This window comes from Monodon monoceros, unplaced genomic scaffold (genome assembly GCF_005190385.1).
Source record: "Monodon monoceros isolate NGI ecotype Baffin Bay Population unplaced genomic scaffold, NGI_Narwhal_1 Super_Scaffold_12, whole genome shotgun sequence".
NCBI classification, from domain to species: Eukaryota; Metazoa; Chordata; class Mammalia; order Artiodactyla; family Monodontidae; genus Monodon; species Monodon monoceros.
Window position 1 is genome coordinate 75,719,552 of NW_021703768.1, and position 27,369 is coordinate 75,746,920.

At 36.6% G+C, this 27,369-nt stretch overlaps 1 protein-coding gene across 5 annotated transcripts in view; it reads right to left on the minus strand.

Annotated features, from left to right (window-relative positions):
- FAM172A (family with sequence similarity 172 member A) overlaps positions 1–27,369 on the minus strand; it is a 426,299-nt gene that overhangs the window by 130,679 nt on the left and 268,251 nt on the right. For all 5 annotated transcript variants that reach the window (XM_029218731.1, XM_029218732.1, XM_029218729.1 and 2 more), the window contains 2 exons: positions 19,541–19,657; positions 12,047–12,131 (listed from right to left, as the gene is read on the minus strand). In XM_029218731.1, the coding sequence (XP_029074564.1) occupies positions 12,047–12,131; positions 19,541–19,657 (202 nt within the window). The remainder of the gene's footprint in view (positions 1–12,046; positions 12,132–19,540; positions 19,658–27,369) is intronic.

Consider the following 27,369-nt stretch of genomic DNA (forward strand, 5'->3'; position numbering starts at 1 on the left):
ATTCTGAACCTTGTTTTGGGGGGGTTTGGTGTTATTTAACTAAACTATGGTAACTGAAATTTGTGTATATTAGAACGGTGCAAAGCGAGGACCACCTGTATTCATTGAGTTGTAACCATATGCCAGGTACTATTTTAACAGTCCCGTATGGATTATTTCACTTAATTCTGACCATAACCCAATAAGACTGTACTAGTATTATCCTCATTTTATACAGAGTATGACTGTAGATCTTCGTCTGGCCATATTATAGAATTAATTCTCCACACATTTAGGAGGATACAAATTTCTCACAATCATGTTAAATCCAAAGCTCTTCTTCATAAATGCTGACTTAATACCATTAAAGAGTTTGAAATGACAAGTAACACATTTATTTGAAACGTATAGCTAGAGTAAAAAGTCAGGGTCTTATAATAGTAGGGAAGGAAGGTGGACACTTTGAGAAGATGCACTAGCTCTTAGATAGTAGTGGGGTACCATTTAATAAAGTGAGCTGTTAGTGAACTAAGAGTTACATTTGGGTCCTGAAGGAGTTCATAAGTCCTTAACCTTCCTCTTCACCTCACCTATTTCAATGATTAACCTGTGATTAGGAACCAAGAGAGTCTCTGCAATGGATAAAAGACTTTTTTCCTAGGAGACTGTGAGTTCCTTGAGAGGCAAGAGTGATATCTAGCAATCTTATTTATTTATTTCATTTTTTTGGCTGCGTTGGGTCTTCGTTGCTGTGCGTGGGCTTTCTCTAGTTGCAGAGAGCAGGGGCTACTCTTCGTTGCAGTGTGCGGGCTTCTCACTGTGGTGGCATCTCTTGTTGCGGAGCATGGGCTCTAGGCACGCGGGCTTCAGTAGTTGTGGCTCACAGGCTCTAGAGCGCAGGCTCAGCAGTTGTGGCGCACGGGCTTAGCTGCTCCGCGGCATGTGGGATCTTCCAGGACCAGGGCTCGAACCCGTGTCCCCTACATTGGTAGGCGGATTCTCAACCACTGCACCACCAGGGAAGCCTCTCTAGCAATCTTTAGAGTCTAAACTAGTGCCTAGTACATATTAAGTACTCAATAAATCTTTGTACAATTAAGGAATAAATATTTACAGTTAGTTTCTTACCCCAAGAGAACCAAGAATAACTCAAGTTTGAAGTAAGACATGGGATTAGGCTCTAATTTCAGGGGAAATTAATTAAGTCAACAACTAATCAATTAGTAAAAATAATTAAATTTGGATTTTCTAAAATTTAAGCTTTGCTGCCAGTGTTGATTTTATATGCTTGATATTATTTCTGAAGTAAAGCAAAACCAAATAATGCTGAGGGATTATTCCTTCAAAAGAGAAGTGCTATAAAAATCTAAACTACAATGGTTATGGAAAACTATACTTTTTATTATAAAATTCAACCTGCATATCATCTAGTTCCACAAATAGCCTTCCCACATATTGGTTATATTTAATCATTTGTATCTGTGGCCTTAAATTAACAATGTCTTATTTTAAATTTAATCACTATTCTTCTGGAAACTAAGCAGGAAAGGTGTGGCTACTTTGCCACACAAATTAAAATGGAAAGAAGACTCAATTTCTTTGAAGGCAATTTATTAAAAGGAAATTAAAAGTAAAAACTTCACTTTGGTCTTTTAAAATGTCTGAAACTAGCTAAAAACAAAAGAATCTCTAAGCCAATACTGATTTTAGAAATTTATTAGAAAATTTCAATTTAGGGTCTCTTACAAAAGTCTCATTTATAAAGATCATTGCTATACAAAGCTTAAAATGATATATATGTTTATTTGCCCAAAATTTTAAACAAGTAACTTCTATAATACTTTAGAAATTAAGAAATTATGTAGAATAACTGAATTTTGTCAAGGATTGTACCATGAGATTATTCAAAACATGCATAAGCTAGCTGGTACATGATTTCTTTATTTATTGGTATAACATATTGAATACTTGGGGTGAAATATGTATGGTTGAAGGGGATATTATGATAGAGGTAATATGAATGGAAATACTAGTACCAGTTCTCAAAGAATATTTAGATATCATATATCAGTTAAACCAATGTTAATACCTAAAAGCTGAAGTCATTGATCAAATTATCTTTAAAATATTTTTCATTAAATAAAACTATTTTCCTTTAAAGAAGGACTATATTTTAAGAACTATGGTAAGACAAAATCTTTTAAAAATATATCAACTCAGAACATCTTAGGATTTTACAAATGGTAAATACTTGACCTATCTATGGTGCCTAATGTTCTCTTTGCATTTTCATTTCAGTAACACAGAATATTTAGTTTAGAAGTTCTGAATCACTACTAGAAAGCAATGCAGTTTCTCTGAAGGGGTATGTTTTGGGGGTATTTTTGCCAGCAGACAGATTTATCGCTGGTGACTTGATGTCTGTCTGTGACAAGACAGAGCAGGCAGGGAGGGTGTAGATGGGAGGCACATATCACACGGCTGGTCAAAGAGAAGTGAAGGGCAGTGGACCCAGGCAAACCACACAGGTCAGGAAGGGGCAGGCAGAGATGGTGGGCTGGGGGAGATGTGATTCCATAGGCTGCAGGACAAAGAGTCTCTAGGTGGGGGACAATGAAGCCAGGGAGACACAGAAGACAAAAATTATAAGAAAAGAACCACAGATAGAGACTAAAAGAGATGACAGAGGGAGAGTCGGAGAGCAATATACAGACCCAGGGAGAGCCATCCAGAGCACTGACCCAGACAGCTGACAGAGGAAAGGAGAAAAAGAGGACAAGTGAAGCACAGACAGCCATGGAAGGTGAGATCAATACTTAACATCTGTTTAAAAAGAATGAAGATCTCTGTCTTAGGTATCACTGGTCCCGACTTACTTTTCTAACAACTAGGGACATAGCACTAAGAGCCATGAGACACTGCTATGGGGACTGTAAAAATAATATCTCTCACAAATTAACTCATAACTTAAACAATTTTCAAGTACAAATATAAATTCATATTATTTGGTTATTTATCCAAAAGCATTCCAAAATAATTAAAAACTTTTTATCTTTAAAGGGAAAAGTTAGCTCAGTAAAAGGAGAGTTGCCACCTTTACTGCCAAATTCTTTGACGAATTTTTCACAAATTGGTTCAGAAAGCTGTAAAAAACATGGTGGCTATTTTTAATTTTTTTTTAAAGTGAGATTTCTGGAGTGAGACTACTTTTCACTGTGATTACTGGAAAACTGGAAAAGTCAAAAATCACAGGATAATATTGGACCTGATTAAGTATATATATGTAATCAGGGCAAATATTGGTGATCTACATAAACATCATTCGTATAGTTAGATTATTTTAAATGAGTATTTGATCAGTTATTTCCCCAAAGTACCTGATTCCAGCTAATTACAATGAATAATTCGCTGAAAACACAAGAATTTCTAGTGGTCAACTTTCAGAACACTCATCCCTAATATTAACTAATAATTATAAGGTAGCACAGAACAATGAATAGGGAAACTAACCTATGAATAACAGCTACAGTAATGAACAAAAACTGCCTGAAAAGTGCTATTTAGTTAATGAAAACACCACTTAAAGAATTAGAATGTATACCCTTTGAATGGAAGAAAGAGGAGTGCTAGAATTCTTGAGCAGTACATGTAGTCAAAAGTGGTACGGTATCATATATGCTAAGATGTCTTGAATTTTAAAGTCTGTTTACAAGGCAAAGTATAGATTTTCAATTACCTAATTAATTTGAGCTATGTCTAAAAACATACTAGACAACTCAATTTGTCTACACATTCTGAATGATACATTTTTCATTGGTATCTTTAGAAGGAAGTGATTATTCACTAATAAAGAAAAGATATAACTCCTTACTGTCATTTCCTCAAGATATGTTTTCAGCAATAAAGTGAAGTGAATATTTAGCAAATATTCAGTATTTTAGTCAGTGTAAACAGTCAGTCTGGATTATTTAAGCAAAGAAAAATTAGGGTTCCATTAATGGCCCCTTTCTATATCCAGAATAAGACAGGATCATCTAAATACAGTAAGTTTTCAAGTTTAATTCTTATCTCCTAAGATATCTACCTTGGTTCTTTCTTTCCCCTTTTTCTTTTCTTCTTTTTTTTTTAACCATTTATACTGTTAATTTTCTAAATTTTACACAGATTTACATCAAGTGTTCTAAGTAAGCTGAAATAAAAAAGAAAAAGCTATCTCAAGCCATGACAAAGGCAAGAAAAACTGAGATGGATACAAGTTTGGGGAGAGAATATATTGACAGGAATCAGAGATCTAGACCGCATAGTTTTAATGAATCTAGGTTCACGTATTTCCTTAATGGTAGGTGGAAAGAGCTTTCCATCCTGTGTGCCTGGTACAAAAGGGTCACAGGTATGTGAAAATTCTCATCCTCTCACCCTTCAGGTCAGCCAGCAGGGGCTCTGTCCATTCAACTCTGGACATAAGCAACCTTCTCTTATGTCAAGGTTGCTTATGTCCAGAGTGCCATACAAATGTTATACTTTTCTGTACGTGTTGCTTAAGGAAGAGTGGAATAACTTTAATAACTTTCTGGTAACTATGCTTTACGGTTACCATAAACCTTAGAGGACTGGTAAAGTGGATCCGATGAGAAGGTCAGGTTTTCAAGAACCCAGAACAAGAGACTGCAGGGAGGACATAAGGGCGAAGATTTCAGACCTAAGTAGATACCCTGAAGTCTAGGAAAAGGATCTCTAAAGTCAGATAGGCAAATATGTACTGTCTTTACCAGTGGGAAACGCGAGAAGATCAGGACTAGAAGGAATGTCCTAGAAGTGTCATCTTCTCGGAGAGGCCTTCCCTGGCCACCTTCCTAAAAATTCGAATCTGTCCCTCCACATACACACACTTCAGGTCCTTTCTTCTTGTTTTCTATTTCTCCTACCAATGACCACTATCTAACATACTACACATATACTCTCCTTACTTATCTTGTTTATTACTGTCTGTATCTCCTACTAGAATGTAAGCTCCACGTTGGGACCATTATCTGCTGTAATTCACTGCTATGTCCCTGGCATCTGCAGCAACGTCTGGTCCACACTGAATTCTTGTTGAATGAATGCATAAAGACTGAAAGCATATACCCAGACAGGCAGGGAGGGAGCACATTCGGATGGCGCTGAAAGTATGTGGGCCTGAGCAGCAGTACTTATCCACACCTAGGCCCAGTTAGAACCCACCTGGCAAAGAGTGGACTGTCAGTCATAGGCCAGCCAAAGCAAGCTGTGTCCAGACTTGTAAGAAGTCAGAAGATATCAGTGCTCTATAACCTTGTCTGCTTTCAAACATTTATATTTTGCTTTCCTTTCACCCAGAAGAATGTCTGCTCATACACAGTTAAAAATTATATTTGCTATTTTGGGGAAGCAACACACCACATAAGATCATTTCTAATTTCATCTTTACTGCTACCCTAGTTTCTTTCAGCTTTGTCTCCTGATTTCTATGTCCTACTGAACATTTTTCTTTTGACTATTAGTCTTCCTTTTGATTTCTCCATTATATTTTCTGTCTTTCTGTGACTACGGTTTTGTGACCCTTACCCATGTCACAGAGAACACAGGAAAACATGAATAACTAAGTTATTTGTTGTTTAAAAATAGAATTGGAGACAAGAAAATAGAAGGGAAAATATTTCTGCAAATGCTTTTTCCATTTCTACAGGATTAAAATAATCAATAATCGCTTTTAAATAAATGACAATTTTAAATTCTAAAATGACTAATGAGAATATATAGTGCCACAGTACATTTTCACAGTGCCTTCCTCTTGATGAACTTAAAATATCCCTCCAGATACTAAAAAATTGTCCTTGTAACATTTCATAACATTTCTATAAGTGAGGCAGATATTTGCTGTTGCCATTTTATAATAAACATAAACAACCAAAATGTGAGCTATACAATAAACATATATCCTATTAACCTATTATATGTTTCTCTGAATAACATGTTTTCAATGCGTCGATTTTCACTAGTACGAAATACTATTAAAATAAAGAAGTGGGGGAACCAGTCACTTGGCACGTATTCAAGATCCCTCAAATATCCACCGTTCACTATATGTTATAATAACTGAAAAGTCAGACTTCATTTTAAGCACAATATAAGATATAATGCTGACAATTCTTAAGTGTGGAGTTGTCAAGTATTACATTTGCTTTCAAAAGAAAAATAAAAACAATGTGACTGTACTGAAAATAATTATCAGTGTATTTTAAGTACAATTAAAAAATTTTATTATACCTGCTTTTAAAATATATATGCACAGGTAAACAACATTCATAAAATAGAGCTTTTATGAGCATTAGATCTATTTTGGGGGTAAAGGGAAACATATTTAGTAATAAAGGAAAAAATTCAATATTAAATGAGTATGTGTTTTTACAGGTAATTTCATTGCTTTGACCATGAAACGTCTAGTCAAAAGATAAAAAGCAAAGCATAACAAGAAAAAAAACTTCGTAATTTAGAAATCTAGAAAAAAAAAGCCTTCACTAAATTGAACAGATAGTCTGGACATCCATTACTAACCTGTGGTCAGTACACATAGAAAATTTCAAATAATCTTAACAGTTTAAATTATAGTAACAGGGTTATTAATCAGAGAATTTCAAGTCTTTCAAAGGTACTTAAACAACATTTGCCATTTCTACTTGAATTTCCTGCCATCACCTCAAATATCATTATCTCAATTAAGTAGGTCATAAAACAATTTCATCATTTCTTGCCCATAATTGATTTCCCCCTCCAGCTCCCCTGTACTTCTGGTAATGACATTTTCATTATCCCAGTTACTTTTCATCGGAGCTTATCATTGTCTTCTCCCTCCCCTTAGCTTCCACATTCAATCTGTTTATCATCAAGGAGTGTAGATTATTCCCAAGTCATATTTGTTACAGCTCTCCTATCCTCTCTGTTCCCACTGCCACCACTCCAATTCACACCATCAACCACATATACTGGCTTTATTGTCACATCCTGCTGAGTCTACTGCCTCTGGCTTCTTGCTCCTGTTTTTTATTCATTTACTAAATTAATCTTCTTTAAAATTCCATTTTTATCATGTCATAATAATGTTGATCATGTCATAAAAAATGTTCAACATTTTTTTAGGACTCTTTGAGGGAAATCGCTGATTTTGATTGAAAACCTGTTCAATTTTTATAAGTAGGTATGGAAAATGCTGGGGGTACTGGCCCTAACTGTTCTCTCAATTGATGCAACCTAGTGTTGATGCCAGATTCAACAGGGGCAAACTACCCACTGGCAGAGGGCCAGGAAACAGTTTTTTTTTGGGAAAAAAAAGTCATTATAAGCTATTGTTCACTGCTATGTCCCCAGCTTCCAGAACAGTACCTGGAACATAATAATTGCTCAATAAATATTTGAGGAATAAATGGATGCAGGTTTCCCCTACTATCTGAAAGTAGAGTAACTCCTGTGAAACCTTTCGTAAGCCAAAATGATGTAAAGTGAAGAAGCAACTACCTTAGGGCACTCTTGCTAGTGGATGCCCAAAATAAATCGAGATAAGGCACGGATGTTTACATGCGCAGTTAAGCTACGGCAACTTGATGTTGAGATGCAGAGTGTAGTTCCCAGAGAAGGAGCTTAGTGGTGCCACTCTTGCAGCTCAGGGTACTTGCTGCCTCTATAACGGCTCCCTGAAAACAAATGCTGAATGCTATCTTTGCTTTCGCCTTTCTTCCTAAAAGCAAAAATCCTCTTTGGATTTCCTTCTGTTAATGAAAACAGGTACTAATGCAGGTCTTTCATAAAAGTGAAGTGGCATAAAGTAAGCTTTCATAAAGTGGGGGACAACTGTGTATGCTGCGGAGTGTACATGAAATCTCCTTCTGATTTAAGCCAAATTTGTTGGAATAAACACCCACAGGAAATAGAAGGTTACAGAAAGTAGCAAGTTCTGTTCCACGAAAAATTTGGTCAGAGAAGAGCTGAATAGTATAAGCTTAAGTATAAGCTCAGAGAAGAGCTAACGACTTAGTATAGGATCAAATGAGTGTGATAAAGAAGAAACACTATCTTATCTTTGGTAAACTGTACCACAAAGTCTAATGAGGTAGTGGAAGAGAAAGGGTAGGAATAAATTGTCTTCAAAGAGCATTTTAGTGCCTTTTTTTGAAAGAGTTGCTCTTAAACCCTAAGGTATCAGAGAAAAGAAGAACCTTACAAAGCTTTAGTCTCAAAAAAAGTTAAGGTTTCTTTCTGCTTAGGCTTGAGCGACCACCAGAGTTGAAGTAAGCCTGTTGTATTAATTATCTACCGCTGTGGAACAAGTCGTCTCCAAAATTCTCCAAAATGTGCTTAAAACAAAACACATTTATCAGTCCCAGCACCTGAGGGTCCTGGATCTGAGTGTGGCTTAGCTGGATGACTAGCTCAGGGCCTCTCACAAGGCCACAGTCAAGGTGTTGGCTGAGGTTGCAGTCATCTCAAGGTTCAACTGGGAGGGGATCCTTTTCCAAGGTCACTCTCGCGGCTGTTGGCAGCCTTCAGATCCTCACTGGCTCTCAGCCAGAGACACCGATTCCTTACCACATAGGCCTCTGCATGAGCAGCTCACAACATGGCAGCTGGCTTCCATCAGAGGGAGCAAGCAAGAGAACAAGCAATAGCCTGAGATCTGCCAGCATTCACTGGTATTACCATGCTCTCCACTATCCTTAAGCAGTAGGCTTGACAGAATGGTGGAATGACTGTTTGAACAGTTACGGTGCCTGGTTAGGTGACAATACCTTGTAGAGCTGAGACAATGTCCTCCCAGGTGCGTTATGTGCTCTACATCAGCCTTTAATACACTGTGATGTTTCTCCCAGATCTAGGAATGAGGAGTAGAAATGGGGCTGGATTCTCTTCTCATCACCCTTAGTAATCTACTAGCAAAACTACTGCTTCGTATTCCCATGACTTTAGGCTCTGTTGGTCTAAAGGTTCCATACAGAGGAATGCTTCCATGAGGTGAATGATTCCACTGAACTGAAAGCTGAAACTGCCATCTTGCCACTTTGGAATCCTTATACCACTGGATTAACAAGCAACAGAGAGTGTTACTATATTGGCTAGGGTGATTGATCCTGATTACTAAGGAAAAACTGAGTTGCTACTACACAATGGGGGTAAATAGGAGTGTTTGTAGCGCAGGAAATTCTCTAGGTCATCTGTTAATGTTTTCTGTGATTCGTGTCAATAGGAAACTACAATAATGTAAGTCAGGCAGGATTGCTAATAGCCCTGACCCTTCAGGAATGAAGATACAGGTCATCCCACCAGGCAAGAGACCATGACCAGTTGAGGTGCTTGCTGAAAGCAAAGAGAATATGGAATGAAGGTAGTTATACATACCAGCTACAACTACATGACCAGTTGCAAAAATGAGGAATGTAATAGTTATGAGTATTTCCTCATTTTGATATGAATATATATACTAAATATTTTTGTCTTCTTCTCTCTTATTCCCTTAACATCTCATGTAAGATGTGTCAATAGTAATTAGCTTTATCTCTCAGTATTTAAACTACAGGATACCAAAGATGAGAAGAATGAACTATCAGCCAAGGACAAAAAATGGGCTTTGTATCCTCCTTTTCAGTGTGTTTTCGATTGTACACGGGATAGTTGTATCATGTTAGGTGGAAGCAAGACTTCATTAATGTCTTCGTTTGGAGATTTTCTGGTTTAAGGAGATGTATATGAGTGCCAAGTTGACAAGGGGTGAACTGTGGAGGCTCTGTAATGTGGCAATTTGGCTAGGCTGAACTACATTTCCCAGAATTCCTTTTCAATCTGTGTGTCTCTAGTTAGCATGGTACAAAAGGGAGACTTCTGTGGGAAATTTGGAGAGTTAAAGTGAAGCAGCAACAATTTCAGGCTCACACACGTTGTTTATCTGCTGGTTCGCTTGGTGGCACAAGGCAGTGGTTACCAGGACAAAGGGCACTGGCTTCTACAGGACACCCACACCACCAAGGACAGAAGCCACAAGAACTGACATGGGTTTAAGTCCATCTTCATGGGCTCCAGCTCATGCTTACGGGTTCCAGCTCATTCTTGCTCTCCACCCCTTTACATAACATCTTCCCTTAACAACTGTCTGCTCTGTAGACTCAGCTCCAGCATCGCTTGCCAAGTCGACATTCTTATAGAGACTGCGTAACCAGCTCTGATCAAATCCCAGGTCAAATCTCTGTAATAAATCCTTTACTATATATAGTCAATCCTCATTATTTGTGAATTCCATATTTCTGAATTCACCTACTTATTAAAATTTATTTGTAAACCCCCAAATCAATACTCATGGTGCTTTTGTGGTCATTTGTGGATATGCACATGAGCAGCGTGGTAAAAAATTTGAGTTGCTCAACACACACATTCCTAACTAAGGTGAAACAAGGCCATGCTTCGCCTTCTTGTTCCAGTTTTTGTACTGTAAACAAGTGTCTTTCTCGCAGACTATTTAGTGCCATGTTTTTCACATTTTTGTGCTTTTGTTGGTGATTTTGTTCTCTGAAATGGCATCCAAGTATAGTGCTGAAGTGGTAAGACAGTGATGTGTCTTATGGAGAAAATAAGTCCCATTAGGGCATGAGTTACAGTGCTGTTGACTGTGAATTCAATGTTAGTGAATCAACAATATATATTAAATAAGGCGTCTTTAAACTGAAACACGCATAAAACAAAGTTATATATTGATTGGTCGATGAAAATGTGACCAGAAGCTTGCAGGAACCTAACCCTGTATTTTCCCTAGGAGTGATGATTCAGTATTCACTAATTCAGTGTTCTCAGAGACTATGGAACATAATCACTGATAATAAAGACAATATATTGTAATTAATGTACACCACACACACACACACACACACACACACACACACACACAATAGCATATATATCACCTAGTAGTCTGTTGCTCTGACTGAACCCTGATTGACAGACCTGAAAGGTTTAGTTATAATGATAGTGAAGCTCAGTTCAAGTTTAAGTTTAGGTATTAATGATGGTGAAATTTAATTATAATAAAAGTTCTTTACCTAGTAGTTGAACTGTTCTCCAAATTATTTCCTTCAAATATGTAAACATGTACGCAACTTTGCTTAGCGATTAGCTATCTCTTATGGTTGTTATATGAGTTAGTTCATGTTCAAAACTTCTACTCATTCTCTGGCATCTATGACCAAAGCAAACCCATTTCTGTTCTGTAACGTAACCAGACACCACTGCTCAGTTTGTGTTTACTATCAAAATTGTGAAAGCCAAAATCAGAAAGTAATTAAAAATGTCACTCTTTCCTCTTACCTAGAGATTAGAGACTAAAGTAACCCACCTTTTAGGATGGAAATCAATGCCACTCTTCAACTGTCTGGAGCTCGCCTGCTTCCTCAGGTGCTCACCCCGCTACCTCTTTTCTTTCAGTGGACAGGCCAGTCTTGTCTTTGCCCCCTATGAGTATCTTCTGATCCGTTCCAGCCCTTACTCCTTATACTGCTCTGTTTCTTTTGCCTAGAATACCACCCTGCATGTCCTCCTATAATCCAAGTCCTATCTAACACACAAGGTCCAGCCAAAATCTTTTATATGAAAAACTTCTCTAGACTCTAGGCCACAGCAATGTCTCTTCTCTGAACTCACAGTCTTGACTGCCTATTGGATCACTGAATTGGTAATCAGAGACAAATACTCTGAGATCCTGTACAGCGATCCAGTCCTTGTCCTAATTTTCAATTTATGTACATCTAACCTCCCTAAGCTTCAACAGCAACTGTCTAAATTACTCTCACGTTGTTTCACCTATTCATCTTTACGGAGTTTGATGGTAAGCATCTTCAGCTACTTAATGCACTTCTGGTAGTAGGTCAGACCCATGCTGTATGTTACCAATAATTCATTCAAAGATTCAAGGCAGAACAACATGCTTAATTCACAAAATAGAATTCCACATTTCATTAGCATATTTTTTCACCTTAATAAAAAGCACTCTATACATCTCTCATCAAACACATACCTGCTGAGACTCGGGGACAGTCAGGCAGCATGGACTCCACTGATGTGTCCAACGGTTCTGAGCTAGAGACCCAATTACAACAGTTCTGCAATGTAATAGAGACAATGTTCTGTTGAAACATAATTTAAGGCAAGACCAACTTGTTAGGCTGTAGAGATTAAGTTATCCTATACAATCAACCACTATAAGTATACTCTATTTTCCATACTCTGTAAAAAATTCTCTTATGTAAATAGTCAGTAATTATTCATGACCAATATGACTGGAAAAGAGTTTATCTTCTACAATTCAGCAAGTTATCTGTCCTGATATTAAGAAGACATGTAACCTTCTGTGAACTATGATGCAATATACTCATAAGAGAAGGCTAGGATTTTAATTAAAGGAAATTGAAAAGGGTATCTATTTTTAACTTTTAGATGGAAATAAATATTAATTTGAACATGTGAAAGAATAGTGATATTTTAAAACTATATTCTTTGTCTTTGTAATACTAGAGGAAATAAATTTTGCAATTACTTCTCAAAATCTGGCCCATATAAATATACTATCATTCAATTTTTACTTCAACTTGGTTCAATGAAGGCTGTATCAAACAGTTCAAAAGAAACACAACCTGGTGAATTGTAGCTGTGTGTCTGAGGACACAAAGGCTTCAATATTAAGGATAAACCTCTAAGATAATGATGATTTACAACTCAGACAGATGAAATAAAAATAATCTATATTCCTTCCATACATTTTAAGTGTGTATTTGAAGTCTGGCTTTAAAAATGTGATTAACCTCATATGGCTTTAAAAAAATTTCCAACATACACGCGCTCACACACACACACACATGCAGACACACACACAAACACAATGAATTTCCAGACAGATTTTATTTTAAAAGAAATCATCCTATCAATCATATTGGAAAAATCGCTGATTGCTATTCTGGTAAACAAGCATGTATTGTGTATTTTTAGATGCTTGCTGTCCTGGTTGTGCACCATGGAATCTGTCCTCACTGTGGAAAGATCCTTGACTGGTAGATCAAGTGTCTTATTGTATTTCCTTAATTCATTCTGTCTGGAAGAAGATGTCAGCTGTGTTGCAGTGAGGAGAGAATTTCAAAGGCCCCAGTCCCCGCCAATAAAGGCCAAGGAATGGCTTTTGAATAGATTTGTCAAGGCAACCCTACTGTTCTGGGACCAGGGAGAGCAGGAATAACATAAAGGAAGGGTTGCTGTATGAGATTAGAAAGTGAAGTTCACAAAGCATGGCAGATTTTTGTAAGAAACAGTAGATCAATGAAACTATTGAACTGTGTGGAAAAAAAAAAAAACATGAAAACAAACACAACATCTAGTAATGTTCTTAACTGCTTTGCTTTCTCTCTTTTTACATTTAAAATGGATAAAATATTACTATCTTCATGTATTATAAAAGCTTGAGGGTTTAAAGTGGATATATATTCTATAATTTTCACTCCTAATCTTAATTAGCAGCTGAATGCAAAATTATACAATGTAAGGGAGAAGAAATTATAAAAGAAATAGGGTTTTAGAAGATATTTCGTACGTTTGAAATAAATAAAATTAATATTACTACTGATAGAATACCACCTCAGAGAGTTCTAGATAATGCAGAAGATTAGCACACAATTAGCCAGCTTTTATATACAGTGTGACACTTGCTTGTAAGAAATGAGTATTCTCCAAAGCAGTGTCAAGATATGTAAATGGATGATTTGTTTTATCATTCATCACAATCCCTAATAAATTCAAAAATCATGACTTCTATAGGTACTAAAAATAGGTTTCCAATGATACAGGGAGATAGCTTCAATGAAGAATGACTTTCTCTTTCTCTCTCTTTTTCTTAAACAATTTAGTCTTTTCAATGACAGCAATTAGCTCTACCGACAGGCAGCGATTAGGTATATATTTTAATTATTATTCATCCTAGTAGTACCTCCAAATCTGATGAAAGTCGGCTATTACCCAGGTGATATGTCAGTCTTAATACTGTTCACTTACACTTCACATATGTAAAACTATGTCTTATAGGATATTTCCAGTATTAGTAACAGTGATGGTACATTATAGTATTAAGGCGATTAGTCATTTTCTAACTCATCATTGACATTAAAAGCTGAACAAAATGGATTTTATCCAGGTCACCTTTAACTCAAACATTTAAAACAAAATACAGGTTTACATTTTATGATCCTGAAATTTCAGTTTTTATCTAGGCACATGTTTAGGCTTTGATCTCTCATAAAAGTAGGGTAGAAAACAAACATCCTATAATTAAAGTAAATGTGTCCAAAAGTTCTCTGCAATGACAAAGTACTGGTATAGAATTGTAAAGGTTTGATACCATAAGTTGACGCATACGTATGGTGTGTGCATGTTTGTGTGACATTTCTATCCCACTGGGAAAAATATAGAGAGAAAAGGACAAAACAAGCTAAAAATATGTTTGCCATATGATAGAGTATAATGAAACAAAATAATGTAAACAAACTGCGAAATATATGTAAAGAAGGAAATATGAGAAAGACATACAGCCACTACATATGAATTCAATCTATCTGAAATTCCATCTTATCAAATGGAACCCCCTATTCTGAGATGTGTTTTTATAGTTTAGAAACCAAATCTCTTTTCACTGTTTTTCTAATGCTTATTTTATCCCTCTTCTCAATGCCCCAATTTGAACCCTATCCCAGTTCTTCAGTTGAGATGAACACTAGCTAAGTGTCTTGGATGACGACAGAAGCAGCCCACTAGGAAGGCCCTATCTAAACCCAGATCATGCTGGAGTGTGTTCCCAGACCTCAGAGATCTTATTCTCAGTTGCTCTGAGCAGACAACAAGGCATGCTGGACTAGAGGTACCAACAGAGCCATGCTTGAGCCTCAGATGCAGCCCCCCCTCATCCCGACCAACAAGCAGAGAGAGAGAAGCCCTTGGCCAGAGCCAGCAGATTGGGATGGATCCTGTAACTACAATTTCTCTGGGTCTGAGGGAATAAGAGAAAAAAAGGCAATACAGTGAGTGTCTTAAAGTTAAGTGTTTTCAACTTTAAAGGTCTTTTACTCTGAAATTATGACTTTAAAATTAAAATTAAAACTTTAGGTTTTTGTGGTTGTAAATTGCCTTCTTCGTGAAATCCAAAAGTTTGGGAGCTGTTAGTATAAACTAGAAGTGCCTATAGGCCAAAACAGTGCTGAGTGACTATTTAAACCAAGGTTGACAATATTTCAGTGTAGATATGAAATGAATTAAAACATTTTATAAAAACTTTACAACTTAATATATTATGTTTAAAGAGAAAAGTAGGTACTAGGTATTCCTGTGCAAGATATTTGGAAGTATTTGGAGAGGCATGTTGCCCTGGTTGAGCGTAGATTTTTATTCATTTTTATGAGTTATAAATCATCAGTGTCTAGAGGTTGATGCTTAATATGGAAGGTATTGTGTCCTCCTCAGACAAGAACAACTACTACTTATCAGGTTGTGTTTCCAGGACTGACACTCAGAACTGAATGGTGATGGCTAAGGGTTCATGACTATCATGTAGAACCATACATCTGGCTTGGCTGGAGACTTTCAGAGGCCAGGGGTATGTCAGGAAATGACATTCACCCACTCAGCCATTTTTTTTTAAATAAAAACTATATATTTAAGTACAACATGATGATTTAATATACATATACATAGTGAAATAACTACAGTCAAGCCAATTAACATGTTCTCCTTTACATAGCTAGCATTTTTCAGTGTGTGTGGTGAAAGAGCCTGAAATCCATTCTCTTAGCAAATTTCCAGTATTCAAAACAGTATTATTAAATATAGTCATCATGCTGTACATTAGGTCTCTAGACTTGTGCATTCTATACCACTGCAATCTTTGACCAACATCTCCCTGTTTCCCCACCTTCCTGACACTGGTAACCACGATCCTACTCTCTGCTTCTGTGTACTCGACTTTCTAAGATTCCACATATAAGTGATATCGTGTAGTATTTTTCCTTCTGTGTCTAGCTTATTTCACTTAGCATAATGTCCTTCTTAGGTTAAGTGGGTTCATCCTTGTTCACTCAGACTTTACAGGCCTGGAGCCTGAGGTAAGAAGTTCCTTTCAGGAGCTGCCTTTGGTTACTTTCTACCTCTTCTCATGAGGCTGGCTTAGTATGTATGCTTGGTCTTTTGGTTGGGAGTATATTTCGCTTGGAATCATTGCCATAGTAGCCCTCTTTGACCTTCTTTCTTTAAAAGAAATTGTAATTTTAAAGTTATACAATTAATACAAGAATACAGTACTTAACCTTCTTTCACTGTGCTAATTTTAAAAAATCAGCTTTCTATAGTAAATGAATACTTAACATCAGCAACTTTACCATATTAATTTAAACATGTTTGTAAAACAACAAACAGCTTTACTAATTTGTAGTACAACAAGAATGACTATGCAATTTGTACCATTATCTTACTTCCACATTTTAAAGCAGTGTTTGGTGAAATAATGGAGCCAATCTGTTTGGTGAAATAATGGAGCCAATCATCAAGAGGCCAAAAGCACTGAGGCTTCATCTACAACCAGACTGGTGTTTTTATGGATAACGTGCCAGTTCAGCTGAGGTGTTTTTCTTGGCGGGGATATCTGCAAACTCTCTCAGTTTCTGAGCTGACTTTAAATGGAGCTGGAGTCAGCAAGGTGGTAGGGCAGTGGGCGGTGGAGGGCACAAAGGTTGCCCTGCCACGGCTTCTCCCAACACCTGTGCTCAAGACAACTGCCCTTTCTAATCGCTGAATCCAGGCTTGCTTGCTCTTCAGTATTTCACGGAGTCTTGCAGAGTGCACAGGGACTGAAAAGGAGAAAGAAGAGGGGACGCTGTTTCATCCTGAGTGTTGGGAAATCCTGGACTCTAACCTTGCTAAACCACACTGAATTCTCCACTAGGGGATCACACATTTAGGTGAGTTCCTGCAAGGACATCTGAAAGATATCCCTTTTTTTGCTCTTGTTTCAGTGGAGAGCTCTGAGCAGGGATGATTTCAAAGCCCCATCAACAATGATCTAATCATTTTCATCTCTGGGATCTTATAGTGTTTTCTACAATAATACAGTTGATTTCTTTATGTAGTACCATTTGGTTTTCAAGGGGTTTTCCTCTTGTTTATCACCTTTGATTCTCACAATAATTCATGAAATAGATGAAATCGGAATTATTATGTCTAGTTCACAATTATGAAACAGGCCCAGAAAGGCAGAGTGGCTTTCTAAAGACAGTAAGCCTTGGCAGAGTACCTGGTAGACCCAGGTAGTTTACGCTAGCTCCTTAATTACTGTTTTACCTAGTGAGTGACTAAGCCAGCATCATTATCAATACTCAGTTCTCCTAACTCCTTGTTCTGAATTACTTCTCTTTTGTAAGATATTTTGAATATGCAAATCATTCATGAAACAAAAGGAGAACAGTGTTCATCTAGCTTATATTATTTGGGGTGAAAAGGTAACAATAATAATAGCTGTGATTTACTGAACTTCTTTAAAGTGCCAACAACTGTGCTGTTTCCTTACATGCATTTTTTCCCAGCCATGTTTATAAGATAGGTATTATATTTTATAGATGAGAAAATTGAATCTCAAAGATATTAAGAAACTTGCCCAGGACTACACAGCTAGGTAAGTGATTGACCTGGGGTTTGAATTTTGGTACATCATAACACAAAACTCTTCACGCTTCTTTATGCCTAAGGCATAATCAAGGGAATTGAAAGAACTAGGTCATTTATCAAATTTTATAAAATTTTCAAAAATTTTATAAAAGCTATGTCTGCAAAAAAATTATTGACAGCTTTGACAAAATTAAGATAAATTCAATTACTGCCTATTTCAGTCAGATGAAAAAATGCACAGATTAATATATGCTGATTTTTAGGGGATGCCTAATCCAATCTTAGAAATACTTAAAAAGTAAATCTAAATAAATTCTGTTATATTTGTCACCTGGAATGAGACATGAAGAACTCGCAATCAAAAAACATGATAAACAGGGATGCTTCTTGTTTGGGATAAGCCCTAAATTCTATATTGGCTGTGTGTGGGGGAAAAAGGTACCAACAGATCATTTATAAACCTTACTAGTTATATAATACCGGGAACTGTTTATGTATCCATTTGGACCGATAAACTGCATAAGAAAGTATAGTCATAAAATACACAAAATTTCTCTTGGAAGAATTTAGGTCCTTGGTAATGAAAATTAAGGATGTAGCTAAATTGTGAAAGGAGAAAGGAGAAAAGCAATGTGGTCAGAAAACACCTGGGTGTTAGAATAGATTAAAAAAACCCCACCTTTATATGTTCATTATGAGGAGTAAAAATATTTTGGACTTCTGCATGATGAAAATGCTTTTTCTAATGGAGAATAACAACAGTGAAAACAGATTGGTGATATGATAACACCACTAGGGGATTATATAGCCTAGTCCTTCTGTTTATTCAAAACTCTTTTCAAACATTAACTCTCTGGTCCTTATGGTGCACCATGAGGACTGGCAGAAGTTACTGTACCTATGGTGAGAGGTCAGCTGAATAAATACCTGGGTATTCTATTAAAAAAAAAAAAACTGGAAGAAAATCAGGAAGGTCAACCAGCTCATTCATATATATAAATATAAGTATTGATTTGATTAAACAATTGCTAAAGCATGGCGTGGCTAATGTCAATTGCTTATAATATCAGGAAGGTGAATATAAGTAAAAAAGAAATTTCAGCTGTATATCTGTAATAGGAATCAAGGAAATAATGAGCTGAAAGTTGTTTGAAAAATGGGAGCATGTTCAATGAGTCCTTGTAAATTCTCAGGTTCACAAGCCCTTAGGAAGCGTGAAAAAGCTTTCTTAGCCTGAGGCTGGACCATGACCAGCCCCTGGGTTTCTCCTAGCTCAAGGGTCTGCAAAACACTATTTCAGCTTTTCACTTCTTCTCCCCCTACTGGCAGCAGTGAGCCATCCATTTAAGAGGGGCACATATTGACCACTTCTGAAGAAAAGAATGAGACAATGTATATTGGGCTTGTTTCTTGTAATTAAGCAGTACCAATGCTAAATACCAAAATTAAAAATCAGGGAATAATAACCTCCTAACAGATCATGACCTTATTCAGCCAAAGTTCCTACTATATACTGTATGCATACATATATTCTATAGAAAGCCAAAAAAAAAAAAAAAAAAAGAAAAAGAAAAAGGGGATATTCTATAGAAAGCCAAAAAAAGAAAAAAGAAAAAGAAAAATGGGAGGAGTGCTTTCAAAAAAGTAGTTTTTCTTCAGAAGGGTTTCCTATTATTATTTCAACCATGTCTAGTTTTCTCTATTCCCTCTTTCCGCCTCCAGAAAGGGAATTTGGCGGTGGGAGGTGATACAAGTTAGTGGGGCTGCTCAAGATATAAAGGCTCACACTCATTCATCTCAGCACAGAAAAAAATCATCTCACCTCTCTCATCCATTCTCGAATCGTTTTGCCAGCTTCTTGATGCCACACATTGTGAACAGAGTCTGTCAACGCCACAGCAGTCACCTTACTTTTCACATCTGCTTCTCGTTGAATCATCTGTTTTTAAAAAGGAAAATAAAATATTGGCCACAATTTTTTTCCCTACTGGGTGCAATCTGCTTAGTCATAGATAACAGTAATATATTAAAAATGAAAAAGCAATATGCATCTCTTGTTCAAATTTACTCTTTTCTACACTGAACACATGCCTTATTCTTGTACAGAGGTGTGAAAAGACCTAATAATTTCTTTGCAAAAGACAATACCACTTAAGTCTTAGAACTACGCAGCTCTATTATTTTCCACGTGGTTTGACAATTCAAGGATTAAAGGCATCACAGGGGAAAAAAAGAGGAATCCCTGAGGGCTTCTTTTATAAGTTTCTTCCACCACGTCCTATTTCAGTGTTTCAGGGAGTTGTACCAGGGGTTCACTGTTAGCTACTTAGGACTAACTTCTGCTAATTTTTAGTAGATGGCACATCAGTAAAGAAAGATGTCTTTGACTTTTCCAATTTAACTAGCCTGCTCTTCACTATGGCCTTGTAATTCCTTGGTCTTTTAAATGACCACAAAGATCTTTCTCTTCAAAGATTATCAATGTCATTTTGCTTTCTTTTAGGCTGAAAAATGATTACATTTTAACTTGTTTCTATAGAATGTTATTTCTATAAAATTAAATTGTTCTAAAACTTAAAAAAAGAGCCACTTGGCTTGAAGAAATGGAAGAATTCATCAGTGGTCTGCAAAATAAAGAAACTGAGAAATAATAGTTCTAGATTAAAAGAATCATAAACATTCTAACTCTGCTAACACTAGTAACTGATTTGACACAACAAATATAAGAAAGCTTAATAAAAAAATTAGTTTCAATACAGTATCTAGTAGCCTTGAATTTTATAGCCATGCCTTCACTCTTTCTTTGCATCAAATGTCTTTTCTCCCTCTAAAAAAGAGCAATTTCTCTATCATTTACTATTAATTTATTGTCTATCAAAAATATGTTACTGCATTAAAAAAAGGGGAGAATTCTGAATGGTGATGAACGCTCACACAGAAAACAATGCAAGCCACACTTCTGATACCAAATGATGCCTGTTGGCATTCTGAATTAAAAATGTCTCTCTCCTAAATTTCTTTAAGCCCTGCATATGAACATCCCCTTTCACTAAACAGTACCTAATGGGAATCTAATTCACTGTTAATGCTGCCTCAGCAGCATTCCTGCACCTTAAATCTTTGTGCCTTGTGGTTTCTGCTTATGTAATGTGCAAATCTTAAAATCAACGTTGGTTATGAACACCATAACATTACTGCAAAACTTCACCTGGCAGTACCAATAATATTTTTAAAAGCATAAAATAATACTCTAATTCAATACTTCACTTTCATTATTAAGCAGTTTACTACCTGCTTCTAGATTTTATTTTAAAAATAGATTATCACTGGATTACAATGGCACTAGAATATAGAAATTTAAACTGACATTGGATAATAACCCCCCAAATTCCACAACAGTGAATCCACCTGGCTCATGAAGAATTTATATGTCCTTATTCTCATTTTCTAAACAGGAACACTTAGAGATCTAGGAAGATTGTTGTTGAAGTTACTAAATAAGAACACCACACTCTTCTGGTAGTCTAAGAATATGTCTGCATTTATAAATATTTGTGCTGAATTTTGTTTTGGTTGTTGTTGACACATGCTGACTTACATTTAAGGTGGCAGTGTCTGAAGGCACTAGATATTGAGGACCATTTGTGAAATGATATAAAATTAAGAGTTGAAAAGGCTGAGGATTTAGTGCAAAAGTAGAAAATCTGGGGATTAAAATTCTACAAACCTGGAAAAATATACAGTTGATAGACTGACTACCAGAGCGAAAAAACTTTGGTCTGTTTGTTCATCTGGCTGACATTTCACACAATGGATGGTGATGATCTGTAACTTTTCTTCACATCACATCAAACCACATTAATCATCCAGCATGATACTCCCTTACATTGTTATGGTTCTTTACAGTTTAAAGAGCACTTCCTTCCATATTATATTACTAGAGGAGGGGAATGGTCAAATTCCAGAGGATCTCAATCAAGAGCTGTTTACAAATGAACCCAGTGACAAAAAATTTCAAATATTTGACTGTTTAGGATTAGTAGAATTTTAAATCAGTGAAAATCTTAACATTTTAGTTTTTCAGACTATTTTCCTCTTTGGCCTTGCTGCAACTGGTAGTACTGGAACTACTTGCAACTGCCATTTCCGTCCAAAGCCTCTGCTTCTTGCATCTGTTGGTGTGGTTCCTAGCTCCCATTCTCTCCCTTACTGCTTCCACTACGAATGAGCAGTTACGAAAAATGCTGGAGAATGGCAGTGGGGGGGTAGACTGAACACAGGAATCAAGACTGTTTAAGAGACAGACCTTAGATGGAACACAGCTAAAGCAAGGAATGGGTGGAGGCACAGCTGGGCAGGAAAATAACTTCTTTAAAAGTCCACAGTAGAAGACCATGATAGTCTGGAAAACCCAGAAATCTGAAAGGAAAGAAGCCATATGACTGAAGTCCTACTATATGTCAATCTAAGGTGGAGATGTGGTTTTTATTAGGATCCATGGATATGAACACCTTTGAAATTCTTTGCAAAATTCTGTCTGCATGTGATATGAATATTTTTCTGGGAGAGGATGCTTAGCTTTCATTAGATTCTTAGAGGGATCTTAATTTCTAAAAATGTTAAGAGTTTGTGATCTCAATACCAATCTTTCGAAAAAGAAAGATGGCATTATTTTTTTTGTTAAAATGTCTTCAGTATGGCAGTATGGTATTGAGTTGAATAAAAGTGAAAAAAAAGTTTTGATAACCCAGACATCAACATCCTAAAGTTTCATGGCTTAATTAATGTATGGTAAAATTAAAATACTGTTTGTTTTTCTTTGTGTGTATAATATTTGTTTCTATCTGAGTAGCACTTCATACATTTCAAAATGAATACATAGTCAATCTCACTTCAGTCTGAAATAATACTGAAGTGTATATAAACCTTGTATCATTTTCCCCATTTCAGAGGAGGAAACTGAAGCTTTGAAACTGGTTAAAGGCCACACAGATATGACTCTATATCTGTGGCCAGGTAAAGTGACACAGCTCTGACTTGACCATGACTTTATGTCTTGTGTTCTTTCATTTGTATCACATGGGGTCTATTTCTCAGTAATATACTATTACACTCTTATATAAATAAACTCATTTGATTAGTTCCATTTTCATATATACAATATTTCATTGACTTGGACATTTAAAAGAATGGTTTAAAAAAATCCAAATCCAAATCAGTAAAGAATGTTGAAATTCTGAAAATCATGCTAAGAGAAATCAGCCATGAGCAAAATCATACTATCAACAGCATTAAAAATTATTACTTTAGTTCTATAATAAATGATGTATAGGATAACATGGAAAGTTAAATATTTCTATAAATCATACTGATGATTTGAGAATTAATACAAATATTTGATGCTGTCACCTGATATTTTTGTTTCCCCTTCCTAATTCTGTTCATCTATTCCATTTTTGTTATAGTGCCTTTTCACCTTAGCTTATACACAATTAATCTGCTCTTTCCTTCATTGTACTGCCTGCTCCCAGTCTGACAAAATTAACCCAATAAATATCAAGTACTTTGAACAGTAAAAACATATACCATCTGTATGCAGGCTCATCTTTTTTTTTTTTTTTTTTAATGTTTATTTTTTATTTTTTTGGCGGTACGCGGGCCTCTCACTGTTGTGGCCTCTCCCATTGCGGAGCACAGGCTCCGGACGCGCAGGCTCAGCGGCCATGGCTCACGGGCCCAGCCGCTCCGCGGCATGTGGGATCTTCCCGGAGCGGGGCACGAACCCGCGTCCCCTGCATCGGCAGGCAGATTCTCAACCACTGCGCCACCAGGGAAGCCCCAGGCTCATCTTATTATTAAAATTTTTGATGGGGTTGAAATTGAGAGAAAAATAATACCTATTATTTTTTTTCTTCCAGAGTAAGAGTATGATTTTAAACATTAAGTAAGTATAACAAGATAAGACAGCTTATCTGAGTGTAAGAGTATTTGGCGAGATGGAGACCAGAGGACCAGAAGGGTGGAATGAGAGGGCCAGTCAGTGGCAGCTACCTTTCCTCCCCTCCATGGATATGGTCCTTCCACAGGGCTGCTACCATCTCTCCCCAGAAATCAGGTAGGCCTTTTCTGTCCACCTAACCTCCCTCACCATGCTTTCTCCAATGCCCGCAAATGATGTATCTGCTTACTATCTTCATAAGTGCCTGGCCCAATTCAAATACTTCATGTCACCCTAAAAGTTCCTTAATTCCCTTTTTGTACCTACAAACTGTTTAACTTTTCTGTGGATTTCATTTCTTCTAGAACTCTACCATGAGCTACTTTTAGCAAAGGAAAACATAAAGACTCTTTTATTTCCACTAAATCAAATGAAAAAGTTGCTGTCCATTTGTCTTAGCTTAGAAGATAAGCTTTTGAAGGCAGGGAAATGTTGATGTTATAGGGATGCTCTACCATGAAATCTGTGGGGGTAGGTTCGTGTCTCTACTCCAGGGCCTTGGATTCTGGAAATTATAAATCCAACCTAATACTAGATTCAATACTGCCAACCTGAAAAAGAAGTGAACCCTGACCTGAACTGGGTTGTCTTCACCCTAACCTAAAAGAAGAAACAGATAATTTTATTTCCCATATTTGTGACCCAGCAGCCACAGCACTCAGAATAAATATGTCTTATATTTTAAAGTCCAAGGGGACCTCCCGAAAGAGCCAGTGTGGCTTAGGGGTAGGGATGTATATATGTGCATGTAGACCCATATTTATATTTGCATATATATTTTAAACATGTTTTTGAGGGAAATATTTTAAAACTCTTTCATCAGCAAAAGCCATTACTTTCTTTTTAAATTCTGACATGTGTTACACATATGTACTGTGAGGGTTACAGCATGTGAATCACTTGTACAGGAAAGAATATTCTCAAAGAAAATCAAATAACCCATGTTTCCTTCAGATGAAGATCTGACACTACTGTACGTTTATAAATTTGAAGATCATTACTACTGTATGAGCATGAATGAATCCTCAGTCTGGTTAATAGCACGGTTGAGATTTGAGATGTCTTTAAAAAAATACATATGTATATAAATAGATTAGCTCCCTCTAGAGCTTCTCAAGTTAAGATTTCAGATTAAGTTGTTCCAAAGTTTGGAAAGTATGAAAAGCTGATACCTTTTCACATTTTCGTTATGCAGATTATAATTACACTCAGTGCTTCTACTTGAGTGAAGTCTTTATGTGGTCCGACAAACTCTGGTATTTTACCACAAGCCTCTCCCATCATGTTCCCTAGCGAGTGGTGCACTGTCCTCTGTGCTATCAGGCCTACCGTGTTAGAAATGTGCCCTGGGCCAAGATGACTAACCAGCTGCCAATGGGTTTGGTAGAGTCTTTTCTGTTAACGTCTTCCTGAAGATTCTTTTGTACAGGTCTATCCCAATAGCATACCACCCACAGAACAAATATCTTTGCTGCAACATTAAAACTTTGGTTCTGTTACCCAAGGCTCTTGAAGCACCTCTAGTGATTATAATGGAATACGTACACACTTTGGTAGATGAAATATGAAGACTAAACTGCCCAGCCAGCAATTCAGACAAGTATGACACTCAGCTCTCACATGTTACAGTTCACACTTCTTATCGGCATTCACTTTTTTTTTTTCCTCCTTCAAAAGTAGAAGCTTTCAAGTAAGCAGTCTTCATAAGGAGTGCGGTGGTTAGATTCAAGGACCTTGGAGTCAGATTCCCTGGATTCAAATCCCTGCTCTGCCACTTCTGGTAGTAACACCTTGAGTTAATTATTTCAACTTTTTCAGTGTCTCTATTTCATCACATGTAAAAGGGAGATAATAAATAAACTAAGTCATAGAGTTATTGTGAGATGACATGAACTAAACATAAAGCAACTTGCAGAGCACTTGACACACGGTACACAATTATAGTAGAGGATCCCATAAAAACATATAATGCAAACTACGCCTTATGTGTAAACTAGTGCATTCTCCTTTCTCAATGTAGAAGGTAACAGAACCTTAATTTAGAATGCATTTAATGACAATATTATTTTTTAAAGGGTCATATATCCATAAAGGAAAAAAAATTTATGAAGGGCTGCTTTTTCCTTAGAGTATGTGGTTCAATAATTCTAAAATCACCTGTCTGAGGAGTAGAAAGAGCTGATTATTGCGTCTGTTTAAAGTCCTGTAATCAGAATACTAGACCAGTAAGAGCACCACGCTAAAACAATTGTTGAAGCCGTACTGTGGCAACCTCACTTTCTGGGCACCAGCGAACCCTTTCAGAATTACTGGGCTGGCTACAAAGCACGGAGCCATGGCTCAGCAGTGCCAAGCTGGCAGAGAGAGAGTCTCTTTACCGCTGTTTTTTGCATAAAAGGGAGTATAGCTGACTATATTTTTAAAAAGGTAATCACAGAGATATGAAGTATGTCCAGAGGAAGGCAGTATAGTGTTGTAGTTAAAACACACATAGGCTTTGGAATAAGATGTCCTTAACATTTTTATTTTTGGTTAATCATTATAAGAATACAAAAATGGGAATAATAACAAATATATTATTAATCAAAACTAATTATAAGAATAACAAAAGTGGGAGTCACTTCATAGGGTGGCTGAAGGATAAATAAGGCATGTAAGCAATCAATACTGTCAGCTACTATTATTACTACCTTGACATTCATTTTTAATTTCTAAAATGTATCCTTCCTTTTAGATATGGTTATCTATGTACTCTTCAGTGACATCAACATTTGTGCTGATAGGGTAGCAGTTAAGAAGTGTCATACAGTTACTACACCCACCTCCACCCCAACTTTCTCCATTATGTAAAGTGATTTGGGCTTGCTTAAATGTTTTCAAAGGAAATAATTAGGTATAAATAGGATAATCACACATTTCAGATAGTCCAAGACAGTCCTGGTTTATGCCTGTTGACCTGGTATAGTTATTAATAATGTCCCCTTTCACAGTTAAAAGTGTTTTGATTTGGATAGTAAATTATATGGTCACTGAATGTATAATACAGAAGTTAAATGTCACTCTAGCAAATGAGTAAATCTTTGTGCTCAATGCTTAGCAATTTAAGGATATACCTAAACTTAGAGAGTTGTCACTAAAAAAGTAACCATGTAGAAAAACATACAAGAAATATTTCCCAAAGTTCCTAAGTTCCAAACTTAAGGGCAAGCCTCAGCGCTGTGCGGCCCCTCACAGATGGACATGCAGCCTCACACCCTGGGTAGGTAAACATGGCCAGCTGGAGCTCCACTGTAACAACAGGATAAGACAACATTCTCTTTTCCTGTGCTTTGAAGCCCTAGCTTCAATTCTTACAACCTTTGTCTAATTTCAGGAAGGAAAAGGCTCTCTACGGGCAAGAACCCCAAGGGATAGGGTATGTAAACTGAAACTTCTTGGGTCACATGCATTTATGAAGATAAGTCTCCAGCCACCAGTTAGGGAATGGCAAGTTATGATTTATTATTGCAGGCGGCCAGAAGAGAGCAGTAATAACTTCCTTTTCCTTTCATGCCTAGACCATGCTGCCACGTGCAGACTCCTTCAACAACAAAAAAGCATGTGGAAGGTAGGTTGAAAAGAAAAAGAAAAAAACAAAACAAAACAAAACAAAA